This window comes from Mus musculus, chromosome 8, assembly GCF_000001635.26.
Source record: "Mus musculus strain C57BL/6J chromosome 8, GRCm38.p6 C57BL/6J".
Classification (NCBI taxonomy): domain Eukaryota; kingdom Metazoa; phylum Chordata; class Mammalia; order Rodentia; family Muridae; genus Mus; species Mus musculus.
Window position 1 is genome coordinate 107,173,225 of NC_000074.6, and position 19,015 is coordinate 107,192,239.

General features: G+C 42.3%; 1 protein-coding gene across 1 annotated transcript in view; it reads left to right on the plus strand.

Moving 5' to 3' along the window:
* Cyb5b (cytochrome b5 type B) overlaps window positions 1-14,246 on the plus strand; it is a 36,810-nt gene extending 22,564 nt beyond the window's left edge. The window contains exons 4-5 of the mRNA NM_025558.5: window positions 6,190-6,218; window positions 10,354-14,246. Coding sequence (NP_079834.2) covers window positions 6,190-6,218; window positions 10,354-10,444 — 120 coding nt within the window. The 3' untranslated portion in view covers window positions 10,445-14,246. The remainder of the gene's footprint in view (window positions 1-6,189; window positions 6,219-10,353) is intronic.
* The last annotated feature ends 4,769 nt before the right edge of the window (window positions 14,247-19,015 follow it).

Below are 19,015 nucleotides of genomic sequence, written 5' to 3' on the forward strand. Positions count from 1 at the left end.
GCAAGCATTGCTGCCTTCTGTAAGCCAAGCAATTAGAGACTGATCAGCTGAAATAAAATGATTGGCCCTGGATTTTCCCCCCCTGCAAGAAGTATAGAAAAGCCTCCTCGGAGCACCAAGTAGCATGGTGACTTAGATGTGGAAATGTAGTATAGCCCCATCCAGGTTAGGGAGGGACGGAGAGCTGTGCTTTCAAGCCTGTTTTTCTCCAGTTACTTGTTCCCCAGGGACCCGTCTCCATTAGGATCCTTCTGGCTGTTGTTTGTTTCCAGCAGGTCGTCTCTTACCCTCCAGGCACATTAGGCAAAGGCAGCCTTTTGGAAAAATTTCAAGGCTACCTACCAGGTCTTCATAGAATTATATTCCAAACTGATTTCTTTTCCAGGAAGAAAGTCTTGATCCCTCAGCTTTATCTCCGTGCTTGATGTTAGCAAAAGGCTGAGAAGTGATCCGGCTTCTCACAGAGGATGAGGCAGACACTTCCTATCCTAGGATGCAGAGATGGCTTTCCTTCCCGAATGGGAGGGAAGCTCATTTATTAATTAGTTTCCTTTCTGTGGTTCAGGGTTTCTGAATCTGTAAAAATATGATTTCTGAAGCACAGCCTTCATTTTTGTGGGATAGAGTTCTCATCTTCTCCTTCCCTTCCCTTCTCTGCACCACTTCTCCCCCTCAGGCAGCCTCTGCCTTCTTCCCAGAGAAAGTCAGTGTTCCAGACCTGGGTCTGCTGTGTCTGCTGAGGATGACCTCGAACTTCAGCCCTCCTGCCTTCCCTTCTGGAGCTCTGGGTTATAGGCATAGGCCACCGTGCCCAGTCTTCATTTCCCTCTTCTTTTAGAAACAGCTTTTCATGTTCCAGCTAATAAGTGGTAATGGTCACCATTGTTTCACAGTAGACTGATAATATCCCAGTTGATGGCAGCACATAGTACAATATAAAATTTTTGAAGATTTTTAATTTGTCGATCTGACAAGTTTATTTTTCTCTGTAGCTTTGGCTGGCTTAGAACTAAGATCAGCCAGCCTCTGCCTCCCAAGTGCTGAGGTAGAAGGTGTGCCATGACACCTGCTTTAGTCGGTAATAACTAATTAGAATTAAAAATAATTCTACTCTTTGGGATATGCTGATGCCATATGGTCAGACTGTTGTCTTCAAAAATAAAAAAATAATAAAAAGAGACTTGGTAGGTGGGGTAAGAGAGTCAGTACTTGAAGACCACCTTAGCTATACCATGGTCTACATGAGAACCTGCTTCAGAAAAATAAAAAACAGTTCTTTGCTGTACCTGTCTTAACTACCTAACTTCCTGGAGTTTGCAATGGTCAATAGTAACTGCCGCTGATCAAGACTTCTCTCTGGTAATGTGATTTTCCAGACAGCTATGGTCTTTGGGAATTAAGCATAAAATGTCCTGGCCAGTCTCTCTTGAAAAACAAAATGCTGTTCTCTGAGCAGTGTCAGGCATTAATGTCTCACCAAGTTCTAGAAACAAAGTGAGCGTGAGAAGCCGGGCAGTGCTCTCCCACACTTCCCAGCTGGAATTGCTCGCTCACATGTTTCGGTCCAAATAGGGATGCTCACCTCGGGAGGGAGGGCTTTTCCTCGAGACACAATCTCATGCAGCCAGGCTGGCCTCAAGCTCACCACTTCATGAATGCTGACCTTTTGGTTCTCCTTTCACCACCTCCGAAGCTCTGGGGTCACTTGTGTGGGCAGCCATACCTGGTTAATGTGGTGATCAAACCCAGGCCTTCATATGTGCTAGGCAGCCATCCTACCAACTGAACTACACCCCCAGGCTTTTTCCCCAGTGATGTATTATATGTATTATCACAGGGGGTTCTTTTTGTTCTTATTTTGATACAGTTTCTCAATATGAATCTGATAGTTGTTCTTAAGAGAATTTAGAAAATCACATTAGGGAGTTTTTCTTGTTTTGTATTTTTTTCTCTCATCAGGAAAACATTTTTATATACAACTACACTAACTATAGGGTCATATACTTTATGAGGCAGTAATTATTGAACTGTATTTTCATCTGGAAAAATTATTTGGAACCAGAAAGATGGTTCAGCAGTTAAGAGTGTGTGCTGTTCTTTCAGAGGACTGAAGTTTGATTTCCAGCACCCATATGTGGCTCCCAGGGACCCACACCCTCTTTCAGCTTCCCAGGGCTCTGTACTCACACATACATACATATACATACATACTCATACATACATATACATACATACTCATACATACATACTCATAATACATATACATACATACTCATACATACATATACATACATACATACTCATACATACATATGCATACATATACATACACACTCATATAGACATAGCGTACTCAAAATCAACAGTAAAACATGAAGTTTTTATTGAAAAAAATTGCAGTAACTGATATATTTTAGTATGCTGGAATTTCATGAGAAGCCTGTTCCAAGGATTATATACTACATGATATTATGTAACTGGATTTATAAAATGTTTACATCTTAAGTCTTCTGTCTTCTAACTTTTTAAGTAATATGCACCTAATAAAATTCATACAGTGGTACCTTGTGATATAAGGGCCATGATATGATGGGGGAAAGAAAATCCTTTCCATAAGTATTTTATTTTATTTATTTATTTTTTGTTTTTCGAGACAGGGTTTCTCTGTATAGCCCTGGTTGTCCTGGAATTCACTCTGTAGACCAGGCTGGCCTCAAACTCAGAAATCTGCCTGCCTCTGCTTCCCAAATGCTGGGATTAAAGGCGTGTGCCACCATGCCTGGCTCCATAAGTATTTTAAATCAGAAGTTACCAACTTGTTTTTCTTAAGATAGTGGCCACAGAACACCATCGAGTAAAACGCTGAGGAAACCATACTGTTGGATTTGTTGAAGATGTCTTTTTTTTTTTAAAGATGTATTTATTTTTATTATATGTAAGTATACTGTAGCTGTTGTCAAACACTCCAGAAGAGGGAGTCAGATTTCATTACGGATGGTTGTGAGCCACCATGTGGTTGCTGGGATTTGAACTCAGGACCTTTGGGAGAGCAGTCGGGTGCTCTTACCAACTGAACCATCTCACCAGCCCTGTTGAATGTCTTAAGGCTTAAATTTTAAATATTTAGAATCCTCTTGGAATAGCAAATGCCCAGCTTAGGAATTGAATGCAAGCTCCTTCTATATTTTGTTTATCAGTTATTTATGCTTTTGAAAGCCTAATTATAATCTCTAATTAGCCAAAGACCCTGTGTCTACTGTCATACCTTATAATCATAAATCTGACTTTCTCTTTCCTACCTTTGTGCTCTGGTGATGAAGTGCACCTCCCTTAAGTGTGTGCTCTCTTTCACATTTTCTTATAAACAGAAGTTCATCGTGCAGTCCTCCCTCACTGACCCCAGCAGCCCTGCCTATGACTGCCAGACTAACGTTTCTTTCTTATTATTTTTAGATTAAGTCAGTATTCAGTGTACAGTGCTTCTAGAGGAAATGTCTGGGAAAATAGTCTCTTGTGGAGCTAGTGAAAGAGAAAGAGATGACATGGGGTAGTGAGCTCCTACAGTCTCCCCCACGAGTGAGAGATTCCTCTCCTGCCCTTTGGAATGCTCATCTTAAAGGTCTTGCTAAGATGCCTTGACTCAGAAAGCTGTGCTGGAATAGTGATGTTAGAATTCAGTTCATCTGAATCTTCATTCTACAGACAAGGAAGCTGACTTAGCCTTGAGCTGGAAGATACACATACTTTCACTTATGGGCAGCTTTAGAAAAAGTTGACGGGATTGGAGAAACGCCATAGTGGTTAAGAGCATTGGCTGTTCTTTCAGAGGACCTGGGTCGCCATGCTCAGCTAAGCAGTTGATTTTAATTATTGACAATATTGGACTAAAATCATAGCTAACTGAGAAATTGTGTTTGCAAGTGTACTCCTTGGGAAATACAGACGCATGCACACTGGTTGTGTGGTAGGGTCTCTGCAGGAAGAGTGTAGGATCTGATCTGACCTCTCACTACTAAAGCCTTAGTGAAGAGCAGTAACATCTGGTATGGCTCAGCCAGACGTGCCCATCCGTAGCTTGTCAGATTGTCACTTAGGTACCCAGTAGATTCGTCAGCGTTCTGACATGGAAATGAGGACGGTGGGAAGTGTGTAAACTGGCAGAAAATTATTACTTTTCTTTTTAGTTTTATAAAATTAAGAAAGAATTGAAAAACAAAATTAAACTTAACTTAGGTGGCTTCTTTCTAAACTGACTGAAGGACTTGACTGTCAGGGGCTGTGCCCTTATTATGTATCGCTTATTATGTCTGACTCAAAAGGGGTCTGCAGCTAAGCATGTTCGTACTGTCAGTGTCCCGAGGGCAGTGCACACCTCTCTTCTCCTTCCTCCAGTGTGCTATGAAAGTTCTTCTTGCCCCGGCCCCGAAATGAATTGCTTGTAAAACAGGGGTACTTTAAGGTACTTAGTTAAAAAACAACCAACCAACCATGATTTTCCATGATTTCTTATTTGTTAGAATTGATTACCACCCACATATTGCAGGCTTAGCTCTCTGCTTTCTCTTCTGATGATGCAGTACAAGGCTCACTGTAGTTAGCACACGTTTAGAACTTTCAGTTGTTAAAACAGTAGAAAAGATTTGAACTGTACCAGCTGTGTGTTTTCAGGCTTGAAGTATGTATTCATCTGCTTAGCAGTGTTTTCAATTGATGGCACTGTAAGATAATAAGCATAATCAATTTTAGGACAACTTGATCACTCCACGAAGAAGCCACAGGCCTCTTAGTAGCCATATTCTTGTTGCCCAGCTTTCTGTGCCACTCCTCTGTCCTCAGGGAGGGACTTATAGAACAGGTGGTCTTTTGTGTCTGTCCCTTCTCGATAGCCTAGGTAATGTTTTGAAGGTTCATCCATCTTGTCACAGAGATGAGTAATTCGTTGCTTCTTATTCCCAATGTTTTACTTGTGTTTATGTGTTTCAGTGTTTTGTTTGCTTTCTTATCTGTGCATCATGTCCACGATGGTGCTTGTGGAGACCAGAAGAGGGCGTCAGGTTCCTGTGGGACTGCACTTACAGAGTTGGAGCTACTATCTGGGTGCTAGGAATTGAACCCAGATCCTCTGGAAGAGCAGCCAGTGCTCTTACCTGCTAAGTCAGCTCCCCATCCCTCAAATCTGATTTTAAAGATCATTTTGGAGGCAGTTATGGTGATAATATACATGGACTCTCAGCACTGAGAAGGTTAAAGCAGTAGGATCTTGAGGTTAAGGCTACCCTGGACCGTTTGGTAATCTTTTTCCTTTACCTCCTCTTCCCCTCTCATTGTTAATAACCCCAGGTCGGAGAGGTGGCTCATTGCCTGCTCTGCAGAGGACCCAGGCTTGATTCCCAGCACCCATAGATAAAGAGGTTTACAAGTATTTACATCCATTTCCTGGGTGTCCAACACCGTCTCCTGCTGTACATGCAGACATTCAGGCAAGCACTTATACATACAACATTAAGTAAAACTTAAAAAGAAAAAAGAAGTGTTAAATAATCCCCAAAGTCCCTAGTTTCAGTGTCAAAGAGTAAGCTGGGTCATTTCTGTAAGCCAGGAAGCCACTATCTGCATGTCTAGGAGCATTTGACAGCTGATAGTTTTGCAAGAGAAGACTTTTGAGAGCCTTTTAAAATGTTTTCAGAAGGGCTGGGGAGATGGCTCCGAGGTCCTGAGTTCAATTCCCAGCAACCACATGGTGGCTCTCAACCATCTGTAATGGGATCTGATGCCCTCTTCTGGTATGTCTGAAGACAGCAACAGTGTACTCATACATAAAATAAATACATCTTTTAAAAAATGTTTTCAGAAAATGTGATCATAGCCATGCTGGTGGTAAACCTGGTTAATAGGCCTGTCATTGTGACTCAAAATATTAGTCCATTTCAATAGAGTTTTATTATTGATATTTTTACATGTACATCATTTCTATGTTCTCAGTAATGACTCTCCACTAAGAAATACCAAAGTGTTAAAAGAAGTAAAAGATTCCAAGCCTCTACCCATTGTCTAGAGGTAGTAGGGAGGCGTCAAAGCGCATGAAGGAAATTTTGTTACTAGCTACAGTTTCTCTAGAGAGCCAAGAAGGCGTGTGTTTACTGTACTAATGCTTTCTTTTTATCATTTTTGAACATGTGACTTCTTCAGGATCCTTCCAAGAACAATTCATGCCAAAGGTCAGTTATCTCTTAATGGTCTTCCTCATACTCTATATAATATTTAATGGTCTTCCTCATACTCTACATAATATTTGGCAAGAGGTTCTTTCTAAAAACACTTGTCTCGGGGCTGGAGAGATGGCTCAGCGACGAAGAAGAGCACAGGCTGTTTTTCTAGAGGACCTAGTAACTTCAGCATGGGGTACGTGGGTGGGTGGCGGAGGGAGTGTCTTATGCCCTCTTCTAGTCTCTGTGGGCACTAGGTATGCATGGTAGACCAACAGACATGCAGGCAAAATATACATATACATAAATGTTTTGTTTTGAGACAAAGTTTCTCTGTGTAGCCCTGGCTGCCCTGGAGTTCTGTAGACCAGGCTGACCTCAAACTCAGAGCTCCTCCTGCCTCTACCTCCAGAGTGCTGGGATTAAAGGTGTGTGCCATATAACTAAAGTTTTAAGAAGGAAAACCAAAGCAAAGAATTTTATGCAGTTACGGGCAGCACTAATTGGTTTTGGGGAGGGAGGGTATTAATTATTTTTAAACAGAGGATGTAAAGCTGAGAGGGAGACAGGGTTGAAGCCCTCGACGGAGACAGAGGAGGGCAGTGGTGGAAGGGTATCACCAAATAAATTATATGAGTGTATGAAATTTTCAAAGAATCAGTGTTGTTTTTCAAAGAACTAGTATCCAAAGTACATAAAGAATTAAAATATCTCAATAGGATATGCACAAAGATTTGCATTTAAATGCTTTACACAAATACAAGCATATGGAAAAGATTTAATGTCTTTATCATTAAAATCATGGGTCTATTTCACACCCGGGTGGACAAAACTACTATTTCTACACCTGAGACTTGCTTACTAAGAAGTGAGTTACCAAGACTCTAAATCCTACCTCAGGGCTGTTAATAGGCACATTTCCTTTGAGAACACTTTGGCAGTGTCTAGTAAAACTGACACTATGAATAACTTTTGACCTACCAATTCCACTTCTATGGGACTTGTAATAGAAACATATCACAAACTGGGCATAGTGTGCCCGCCTTGTGGTTCCAGTTGCTGTAAAGGATTGTTTGACCCAGGAGTTTTGAGACCACCCTTGGCAACATAGTAAGACTATTGCTCAAAAGAAAAGCACAAGGAAATAGATACATGAATGTTTATAGCTGGGGCTGGAGAGAAGGCTCAGTGGTAAGGGACGTGGGCTGTTCTTGTAGAGGACCCAGGCTTAGTTCTGGCATCTACTTGACAGCTCCCAACCAGCTGTAATTGCAGTTCTAGGGGATCCAACACCTTCTGACCTTTGAGGGCACCAGGAGCTCATGTGGTGCACACACATGCATTCAGGCAAAACACCCATACACATAAACTAAATAAATTATAAAGTTTTAAGTTTTCCTCAAGTGCAGTGACACACACCTTTAATCTCAGAACGTGGGAGACAGGCAGGTGGATGTGTATCAGTTCAGCTGATACACGCTGAAGTTACCAGGTCCTCTCAAATCAACGACAAAAAGAATGCTTATAGCAACATTTTTCAAGACATTCAAACATTAGGGAAATTCATATATTCAATAATGAGTTCTAGTAAAGTCATATGATAAAATATTACTAAGCAAAAAAAATTTAACAAATCACAGTTATCTGCAATAACCTGGATATGTCTCCGAGAAGAGAATGTTGTCTGACACAGAGTTAGTCACTGGTGCTCCGTCTCCTTGAGTGCACTGGAAGTGCAGTTCCTGTTGGTCTTCACAGTGACAAACACTGCAAAAGGAAAGTTGGTGGCAACCATTCTCTCTTGGTTGGAAGAATTTTTCTTCAGTGTTTCCTTGAGGGTCCTATCTTTGGACCCAACTCTTTCATGGTTCCTCTTCAGGAAGCCTCAATTACGTAGAAGTTTCCGTGTGCCATAGTTTCTGCTGTGCATGCGTATTTGCGTTTTAAGCAGAGCTGCCTGCTTGCCATCTCACTTGTTGAGAGTAGCTTGCCACCGTCCTTCCTTGTACATTATGGTAAATATGGTTAGGCAAAGAGAGGATTTTTGTTAACAATCTCAGCTTGTTTTATTGGCTTGGAACTTTTTCATACTAAAACTGAATATGTCTTAAGTTGAGGGGCAACCAGGACATTTGAGTCATAAAAAGCCTCATAGTCCAAGCCAGGCAGAGCTAGTAAACTCTGTAAAGAAGTGGTTTAAGGGGCTGGAGAGGTGGCTCAGTGGTTAAGAGCACTGACTGCTCTTCCAGAGGTCCTGAGTTCAATTCCCAGCACCCACACGGTAGCTCACAGCCAGCCATCCATAACTTCAGTTCCAGGGGTATGTGATGCCTTCTTTTGATCTCTGAGGGTACCACAAACCCACATGGTACACATACATACAGGCAAAACTCTCATAGACTTTAAATAAATAATAAACCCTAAACAAAACAAAACTGCACATTGAGAGTCTGGCCACCTGACTCCATCACCAGCTTCTTACTCGGATGCAAGGGCTATGTGGTTTCCTTGGTAGGAAAGAGAAATATTGGTTATGGATGGATAGTATTGCTTCTAAACTTGTAATAGGATAGATAATACAAAAATCTATATGGAATTATTATTTTCCTCAAGGGATCCTGCTGCTAGCACCATACACATAAAAATTGATATTGTAGTATAATAATTTATTTTAGAAAATCAGAAAGGCAAAATTTAATAGCTATAACCCCATAACCCAGAAATAACAATGTCTATATAAAAACACCTAGAATGGTATGTATGTATGTATGTCTTATTTATCTTTTGAAACACCAGAGTGACTATAAACTTTTTTTTAAGTGCATGTGTCTTTGCCTGCATTCTCAGGAACACTGTCTCCTTTGAGACATGGCCTTTCGCTGTCCTGTGGTATACTAGCTCAGCCAGGCTGGCAAATGCATGGGATCTTCCCATCTTTATTCCCCGGCACTGACGTTTCAAGCATAGCCACTGCACCCTGAATTTTTACTTGAGTCCTGGGATCACAATTAATTTCCTGAACAAGTACTTTAAATAACTATTTCCTAGTCCTTAAACTCTGGATCCTCCTGCCTCCGTATCCAAATTCCGTGATTGTGGGCTGTGTGTACGTATGTATCTGTTTCCTTTTTTGCTGTTCTTGTTTGCTTGCTTGACAGCATCTTGATGCATACATAGCTGGGGCTGGGCTGGCACTTACAGAGTAGCCCAGGATAGTCTTTAGGTGGCTGCAATTCTGCCTCAGCCTCCAGAGGCTGTACCGTGTAGGCATGTACCACCGTGTCCAGCTTGTATATATGTTTTGACAGCTTATTGTGCATTCTGTTTTTGGCCAGTGGATTTTTTTTTCTTTTTTAAGTTTTATTTATTTATTATTTATATGAGTATATTGTAGCTGTCTTCAGACATACCAGAAGAGGGCATCAGATCCCATTTCAGATGGTTGGGAGCCACCATGTGGTGGCTGGGAATTGAACTCAGGACCTCTAGAAGAGCAGTCCCTGCTCTTAACCGCTGAGCCACCTCTCCAGTCCCACATTCTGTTTTTGATGTGTTGTGGTGCTAGGGTTCAAAGTCAGAGCTTTATGCATGATAAGATAAGATAGATAGATAGAAAGTCCTCTACCACTAAGCTACATCCTTTTTTTTTTTTGAATTTTTTTTTTTTTTTGAGAAGTGTCAACTGTGTGGCCTTGAACTCTCAATAGATTTACGTGCTTTTGCCCCCCAGAGTACTGGGATTAAAAGCACACAACCATGTCTTGCATATCAGATTCTTTTTATTTTTAGCATCTTTTTTTAAAGGGGCTCTTTAGGGCCCTGCAGGTTAGCTTAACAAGAAGACCCCTGCCAAGTCTGCTGGTTTAAGTTCTCATGTGCTAGAAAGAGAGAACCAACTCCTACACGTTGTCCTCTGACCTCCACAAATACATCATGCCTGGGCACTTGTTTGCACATACACAAATAAATGTAGACTTGGCTTTGTTTTTCCTTTCAAATACTCTATGGTAAAAGCAATTAAATTAAGAGAAAAATCAAGATAAATCAAGACCCCTGTCTCATGTATATTAAACATAAGCGCTGAAAAACATTCAATTATTTGCTTAGAATATTCTTAACATACTGCTTTTTCTTCCTTCTTTTCCAGTTCCTGGGCGTATTGGTTTGTCCCCATCGTGGGCGCTATTCTTATAGGTTTCTTGTATCGTCACTTCTGGGCTGACAGCAAATCCTCCTGAGGAGACCTCGTTGAAGTGCGGAGCACGTGCTCCTGCGATGAGAGGAGGAGACTTGTGTGGAGGCTGCAGGGTGTTCCCTCCTTGGAACCTGCCAGTTGTTTTCTTTCCCCTTGGAGCCAAGATGGTTGACCAGATATCTATCCTCCTTCAGTGTACGACCAGAGTCTTTCATCCGCCAGAGCCTGACGCCCAAAGCACCTGCTCACTCTGTGTCCTTGCCAGGGTTTCTCTCATTGGTTCCCACTCCTTCCTTTCATTTCAAAAGTTGATGCCAATGACTTAGAGTTCCTATGTTGTAGTGACATGGCCTTTGGGGACAGTACATGATTTCTCATAATTTGAATTCATAGTAGATATAGTTAAGGGAACAGCAGTCAGGTTATGAATCTTTTCCCATTTTTCTTTTTAAGTAAATTTATTTTTTTAATTCTGATTTAATTTTGTCATTCATCATAAGGGATTTAATTCATGAAGTTGTGTGTATCTTATTTCAAACACAGCTGCCAGATGATCTTATTTATGATTGTTAGAAGTAAGGGGCCAGCAAGATGGCTCAGTGGATAAAAGCAATTGCCGCGAAGCCTGATGACCTGTGTCTGAGTCACTGCACTCACAGGATAGAAAGAACCGATTCCCAAAAGTTGTCCTCTGACTTCCACATGTGTGCTATGGTCTTTGCACACACACGCACACACACACACCCCAGATGTTATTTTTAAAAATGAAGTACAGCAACAGTGGCTATCTACCCCTGCCCCCTCCAGACAGTGTAGCTGATGGCTCCTCCTGTCTCTAAGTCCCGCCTCTTTTCCCAAAATACTTCACAAAGTGTGCATCCCTTTGATTTCTTAGGAATCTAAGAGCTGAAGAAGGACTGACTTCAGAGTAATCTCTTTTACAAAGAGAACCAAACACTACTTACAGGAGAGCAGTTTAAAAAGGGACCAACATGCGCTCTCTGGTCTGACACTGGTTTCTAACCATCTTCCACCCTGGCTGTCTTTACCAGTGAAAGATGTGTGTGTGTGCTTACCTTCTATACACTTCTCTCCGGTCCGTGGGGCTTCACAAAGGCCTTTCTGCTGTTTTTCTTTACCGATTAGCAAATTTCTGATTCCTTGTCTTAAAGTACAAGACTCAAGTTTGAACTTATGTTTATCTCAGTAAAATAACTTAGATGTAAATGTCATTGTCCGGCATGCCCCTTCAGATTGGGAGACCATGCCAAGAGACTTCGGTTTTCATCTGGGTTTTACCTCCATGGCGCCAACTTTTGGTTTTGTCCTACTTTCTATTGAGGGTAATGATAAATCTGGAAGCTTTCTTTCCTCTTGGATATGAATTTCACTGGAAAGTAGGCAGTCATTTAAAATTCCTTCTCTCGTTGGTCCAGGCATTTTCCTGGCACCTCTGACTGTATTCTCTCTCCCTGTGGCAGTGCCTGACAGTACCCAGCTGTTTCTTAGTTTCTATGATCTTTCTTCACATCTTTGTTCATTACCAGTCAGCTTCTGGGCTGGTGTCACATCCAGCAGGAAACCATGGGATTCCAGCAGGACCAGAGATGTTGGGAAGTGTCCTCCTGCCTCCCTTCCAGCTTGCCAGGGGCTTGACAGGACAGGAAACTGCACAGTAAACCAGTCTGCCCGTGTAAACTATTTTTTAAAAAGTTCAGTCCAGGACTCGTATCCTGTGATTTAGCAGTTGAATGAATTCAGAATTCATCAAAATAACATTAACCTTTTCCTTACACACTTGAATATGATATTTTAGAGTGATTTCTAGGTGACTTTTATGTCAGAGATGAAGACTTAATCAACCATTCGTCTTTAGAAACGTCTGTAATATTGTGTCATAGATTGACAGCGTAATTAGTCTGTAACAAAAGCGGCATGCGGCGCGCATCTCCAGGTAAAGGCAGGGAAGGTTGTGTGCAGGGAGCCCGGGACCTGCATGCTGGGATAGCGAAGTCACATGGAGTATGCTGGGTAGAAGGGAAGAACAAAGGAACATTGAGTGCAGGACAGGAGCGTCCCAGCTAACTCCAAACTTGATGGGACACCTAGTGAAAAACATCTGGCTTGTAGGAAATGTTAAAGAACTGCATTTTCGGCTGGGCATGGTGGTGCACACCATTAATCCCGATGTAGGAGAGACAGAGGCTGCAGAATCTCTGAGTTGAGGCCAGTCTGGTCCACATAGTAAGTTCCAGGACAGTCAGGCTACATAGAGAGACCATGTCACAACCACTCCACCAAATAAAAGAACTGTATTCTTAAGTAGAATCGGTGTTTTGATATTTCTACAGTAAACATCAATACCAAAAGCCGTTTTTTCTATTTCACATTTGTGTCTTTCCCAGCTTCTTATAGCTGAGCTTTTTCTCCCGAGAGCCAGAAGGAAAAGATTTTCATACTTTTGTCTTTGCGATCCATGAAATCCGTCAATACCCAGGGCTTCTTTTGAACTACTGATAATGTAATGTCATTTTATATTATATAAAAAGGATGCTTTTTTTTTTTTAAATCTTTAATCCCAGCACTTGGGAGGCAGAAGCAGACAGTTCTCTTGGGTTGTAGGTCAGCCTGGTCTACAGAGCAAGCTCCAAGCCAGCCAAAGCTACATAATGAGATTCTGTTCAGGTCTACTTGTTGTAATCCTGTTGCCTACATAAACAGCTAGGGGAAAGGTAGGTTTTAGGTGATCGTTTGTCAAGGCTTTCCGTAAACGGCAAAGCAACACAACATGTGCACAGGTGTACTTTTAAAAGTCTAAACTTGTCAAAGAAGCCTGGACATTTGAGGGTCATGAAAAAACATTAAGACCAAGAGGAGGCAGTTCCTATCCACTGACAGCACCTCCTGACCTGTGGGCGTGGGCAGGTTTGATTGTTTATTCTTGAGGTGACCAGCTGCTGCCACATATACAGGTAATGGCAGGTGAACATGAGAGATTTGTGCTACCCAGATAAAATGTGTTAACACCCATTCTCTAAAAGTTTCTACCCAGCCCTGGGAGCTGGTTTTCATCACTGAGTGATGTACAGAAAGCAATAGCACACAGTGTATGGACTTACTTAAGCAGAGACAAGTCTGTCCAGAGCTGTCACTTGAGCTGGCTGGCTCTTCCAGCAGTTGCCATCGGGGCTCACGGTGTAGGGTTTGTGCTCATTAAGTGCTGATGGCAAGCAGTGGAAAGTGATTTACAAGCAAGGTGTGTCATCACATGCAGCACTCATGCTTCTGTCTCCAGTGATGCCCGTCCGGCTGAAGTCGACCTGAGATGACTGAAGCAAGGATCGTAAATGTTCATTGCCTCCTACCCCAAGGGAAGTGGACTCAGACATGTCTTGTCTCAACGAGAAACCGAAGGGTTGAAGCTGTGAGATTCAGTTGCCAAATATCCCAAAAGTAACGGGGAGCTCCGTCACATTTGGCCAGCTTTGGGATTTGTGGGAGTGGTCTAGGAGGGAGGCTGAAGAAGCAGGGGTGTGCCAGTCACCTGCCTTACACCCAGTGTCCTACTCATGAATGGCAGGGGCCACTCCTTGCCCACGCCTGCCTCGTCTAATCAGCTGCTTGGGCAGACGCTCCTTTCGGTTATTTGGCTTGTCTTTTCCTGCACCCTCAACTGAGTGGCTAATACTACATTCCTTTTGTGAATTCAACGATGGGGTTTGTTTACCTATTTGGTTTCAGCTTATTTTGAACAAAGATCTTTGTCTCTTTCTACTGGAATGTGCACACAGTGAATGTTTGTTAGAACTACACAATAAAGATACTGTTTTCCTTTTCTTGTCCTGACTACGGTTGCTTTTTTTTTTTTTTTTTTTTTATAAGACTTTTGTTTTTAAGGAAAGGGTACTGTGCTGCTTAGGTGTTGTGGATGAAGACAGTTGGGGTGCACAATGTTCTTCGGTGCCTCTGCTAACATTTCGTATAACCTAAGATAGGGTGCGCGGTGGCTCCCTAGGGTTCTTTGTTGGAAGTGGATTTCTCATTTGATAGTTGAGAGATATAGCCATCCTGGTTTGGCCCTGTTAGGGGATATGAAGTGGGAAGCAGAAAACAGCTTGGAGTTCTCTTTCTACCAGTAAAGAAAAGCCAACATGAGGTAATGTTTTATTGTCCGCAGTGCTGGGCTTCAGTTGATTGTTTTCCTTGGAACTAGCTAAACTGTTGGGGAAATTTATACACAGAGGTTGAGGTTCTAGTGACTGTGTGAAGCAAGGGAAATAGGCCATTTTATAATTACCTCTCACACACTGATAGCCTTTTCGCATGACCAACATCAGGTCAGAGTAGATCACTCATTAGGCCCCGGCGATTCCACTACAACAGGAATCGAGGATTAGTCACAGGAAGGGATAGCCCCATTCTTAATGCCAGCATTTGAATCCAATGTTTAATCCTGATGCTAATAGGAATTCATTATCAAGGCACTCTTCCTGCTGTTTGATAGTTGCGTGACAAATCTTGCTTGATTCACAATAATCTGAGAAGGCTGTGACTCCATTTACAAAAGTTTAAGGTAAGAAGACCCCACATAATTTATTACAATCTGGTGATGGGTAGCATACATTTGACAGCATTTCTAGCTAGATGTCTGATCTGTGTAGTTCAAAGCTTGCTCAGCTGAGTCGCTTTATATGCGTTTTGAAAAATTAATTCTTGTGGCTAGAGAGATGACTTAGAAGCTGAGAGCACTGCTCTTCTAAAGGACCTGGGTTCAAGTCTTAGTACCCATGTGACAGCTAGCAATCTGATGTCCTCTTCTGGCCTCTATAGTCACTGTTCATATGTGATGTGTACATACATGCAAACAGAACACGCATACACATAATTGAAAAACAGACAAACAACGACTCAATTCTTTTATGAAGCATTGAGAGGGCAATTGCTTTTCTGAGGGACTCTTGAGAACTCAGGTGTAAAATTGTTTATCATTTGTGTGACACCTGCTGTGTGTTACAAAGTAACAGCTCCGGGTGTTCCTGATCTTTATTATGGGAGCCTCACAAGTGAAATGGGGTCCCGGGTTTTACTACAGAACGTCACCAAAGGGAGGGGCAGAACGTGAACCTGCCTGGATATTTTTGTTTGTTTTGCTTCTTGCAACAAGGCCTAACCATGTAGCCCAGGATAGCCTCTGAGCTATCATCATCCATCTGCTTCAGCCACCTGGGTGCTGGGTTATAAATTGATGCCACCACATATCTTTGTAGTGATGATAGGCTTGAAATGACTCAATTTTCCTGCAAAACACATTTTTTTTTCCATGGTGCTGGGGATCCAATCCAGGGCTTTCATATGTGCTAAGCTAATACTGCACACTCAGTTTCATTTGTAGCACCACAAAACATTCATTATTTAAGAGAGTCTCACTGTGCACCTAAGCTGACTTAGGATTCCATCTCTCCTCCCCAGCCTTCCAAATGTCACATACTTACAAGCTTATGGTTAAAAGGTACTCAGATACACAGGTGTCAGGGAAATGTTTTCTGGCTATCCAGTGGAAGATAGAATCTCAATGGGAGATTGAGTCAAGTAGATCTTGAATTTGAGGCCAGCCCAGAAATTAAAAAGAAAAAAGAAAGAAAGAAAAAAGAATATATGTTCTAGAACTGTACTTAGAATAGTCCTAATGTAAATGCTGAAGGAAAACCTATAAGGAGCCCGTGTGGGGTTGCTGTGTGTGAACGTGCAAGCTGATTATTCTTATTAAATTCTCATTATTTAGAACGAGAACGTCAGGAAGTGGTGATGAGAACAACAAAACCACGTTCTTTTCAAGATGGAGTTAAATCTTAGAAGAAACTCAGTTGAATCGCTTCCCTGTACCTCAGCAGCTGTGAGGTGGAGAGCTGAGCATGGTGGCCCAATGCCCTCCATCCCTGCACTGGGAGGCAGAAGCAGGCAGATCTCTCTGAGTTTGAGACTAGCCTGGTCTACATAGCAAGTTCTAGGCCAACCAGGGCTACATAGTAAGACCCTGCCTTAAAAAGAGAGAGAGAGAAAAGAGAAAAAAAAGTGAGTAGTGTATTAGTTAAGGCTCTCTATAGGAACAAAACTGATAGATGAGTCTACATATATGATGGGGATTTATTAGAATGGCTTACAGGCTGTGGTCCAGCTCATCCAACAAGGGCTTTCTACCAACAGAAAGCCTAAGAACCCAGTAGTTCAGTCTGTGAGGCTGGATGTCTCAGCTGCTTTTCAGTACACCAGAATCCTGAAGAAGTATGCTCTAATGCCAGTGAAGGAATGACCTTGCCAGAGAGTTTCCTTCTTCCTTGTCCTTTATACAGGCTGCCAGCAGACAGTGTGGCCCAGGTTAAAGGTGGGTCGTCTTCCCACTTCAAATGATTTAACTCAGAAAAGTCCCTCCCAGGTGAACACAGTTGCTTGAGCCTTAGTTAATCCCAGATGCAATCAGATTGACACCAACAATAGCCACCACACGTCAGACCCTTGTCACCTTGACACAAAATCACATCTTCTGAGGTAGCGTGGGTGTGATGAGGTGGAGCCTGGAGGATAACAAGTTGGAGATCAGCCTGGTCCATAAGATGCATCATTTCAAAATAGGAAAAATTAGGGCTGGAGAGGAGAGATGGCTGAGTGTTTGAGAACACTCATTGACTGTTCTAAGGGACCCAGCTTAAATTTCCAGCACATATGGCAGCTCAAATCTGTAACTCCAGTCCCAGGGTTCCAACACCCTCTGAGGGCACATGGTGTACAGACCTGCATGTATGCAAAACACCCATACACATATAATAGTGATACTTAAAAAAAAATGGCTTAGTGTGCTGAAGTTCATGCTACACAAGTTTGATAGGATTTGTTCAATTACCCAAACCCATGTAAAGGTGGGAAGAGAGAAGGGACTCTAGATATTTGTTCCAATCCCCATGCCTGTGCAGGACCATACTCATATAAATATGATCAGGCCGGCCTCTAATTTAGAGAAATCCACCTGCCTCTGCCTCCCAAGTGCTGGGATTAAAGTCATGCACCACCACTGCCTGGCAATAAAATAATTTTTTAAAAGAAGCAAACAAACAAACAACTGGAGAGGCAGCAGCCTTGTGCCTCATCTTATAATCTTAGCTACTTGCAAGAGGGCCTGTGGCAGGTTCGTGTGTAGCTGTCCACGTGAAAGCTTGAAGGGCCAGTCTGCTCTAGCAGGAGACTGCAACACTATTTAGCCCTTAGAAATATGTACATGTGTTTCATTGGCTCAAAATAAGGTTTTCAAGCTGGGTTTGCTGGCTAGTATCATGTCAGTTTGACACAAGCTGGAGTCAACAGAGATATGAGTCTCTCTCTCTCTCTCTCTCTCTCTCTCTCTCTCTCTCTCTCTCTCACACACACACACACACACACACACACACACACAAAGTGAAAAAAATCTGTCAAACTCAGTGTGCCACCTTTCTGTCTTAGTACACAGCACACTGGAGACTGGAGTCAGGCCTGCGCCTGAACTGACAATCAGCTGTGATAATTCTCTGTTAAAAACCGAGTTCACACTTACACAGTGTTTATGAGGCACCCCTACACATTACCTCATTTGGTTCTCTTTAACACTCCTACTAAAGAACTTTTATCCTCCCCTGTTTACAGAAAGAGAAACTGAGGTATAAAAGGTTACATGACTTATGTTTACAAGGTGGATTATGGGTCAGAGTCTGCACCCAGGCTGTCTTGCTCTGGCTTCGAAACCTGCACCACATATGATACCATTACGTTAAGTGCTTCATATGCATCTGAGTCTCATTATTAACAGACCTTAGGAGGCGGATGCTGCCACCCCGCCCGAGCTTAGAGGGTCTGCACTGAGAACACGTGTTTGTGATTCCACTGTGCAAAAAGCATTTGGTAGCATCACTGTTTTCAAATGCATTTCAGTCTATCAGGAAACACTTTGTGCAAGCAGGGTGCAGTAGCAATTCTATAGTGCCAGTACTGGAAGGCAGAGGCAGGAAGATCACAGCAAGTTCAAGGGGCACTCTTTTCTGTATAACAAGTTCAGGCCTGTCATAGACTCTATTTCAAAACCTAATTGATTAATATAATAACTAAAACTTTAAAAATCCTTTATTTACAAGAATTAGGAATTACCGGTTAGGGCAGCCAGGAAGGAATGGTTTCATGTAGCAAAAGTCATATGGAGACTGGGAATCACAAGTTCAAGGCCAGTCTGGGCTACATAATGAGATCCTGCTAAAAAGAAAAAAATGAAAACACACACACACATACATGTTTTGTTTCTTGTTTCTTTTTGGAGACAGTTTCATATGGCCCAGGCTGGCTTCATACTCCCCATGTAGCCAGAGCTTGAATGAAGTTCCTCCCACCTCTTCCATCTGAATGGGGGGATTCTGGGTGTGTACTGCCACACTCAATTTATGTGGTGCTAAGGACTGAAGCCATGGCTTCATGCATGCTAGCCAAGCAGTCTACCAACAGATCTATGTCCCCAGCAACTAATGAAAGTTTTTAATGGCTCGGTACGAAAAGGCGCCTGTCACCCTGAGATTGACCCCTGGAACTCACATGGTAGAAG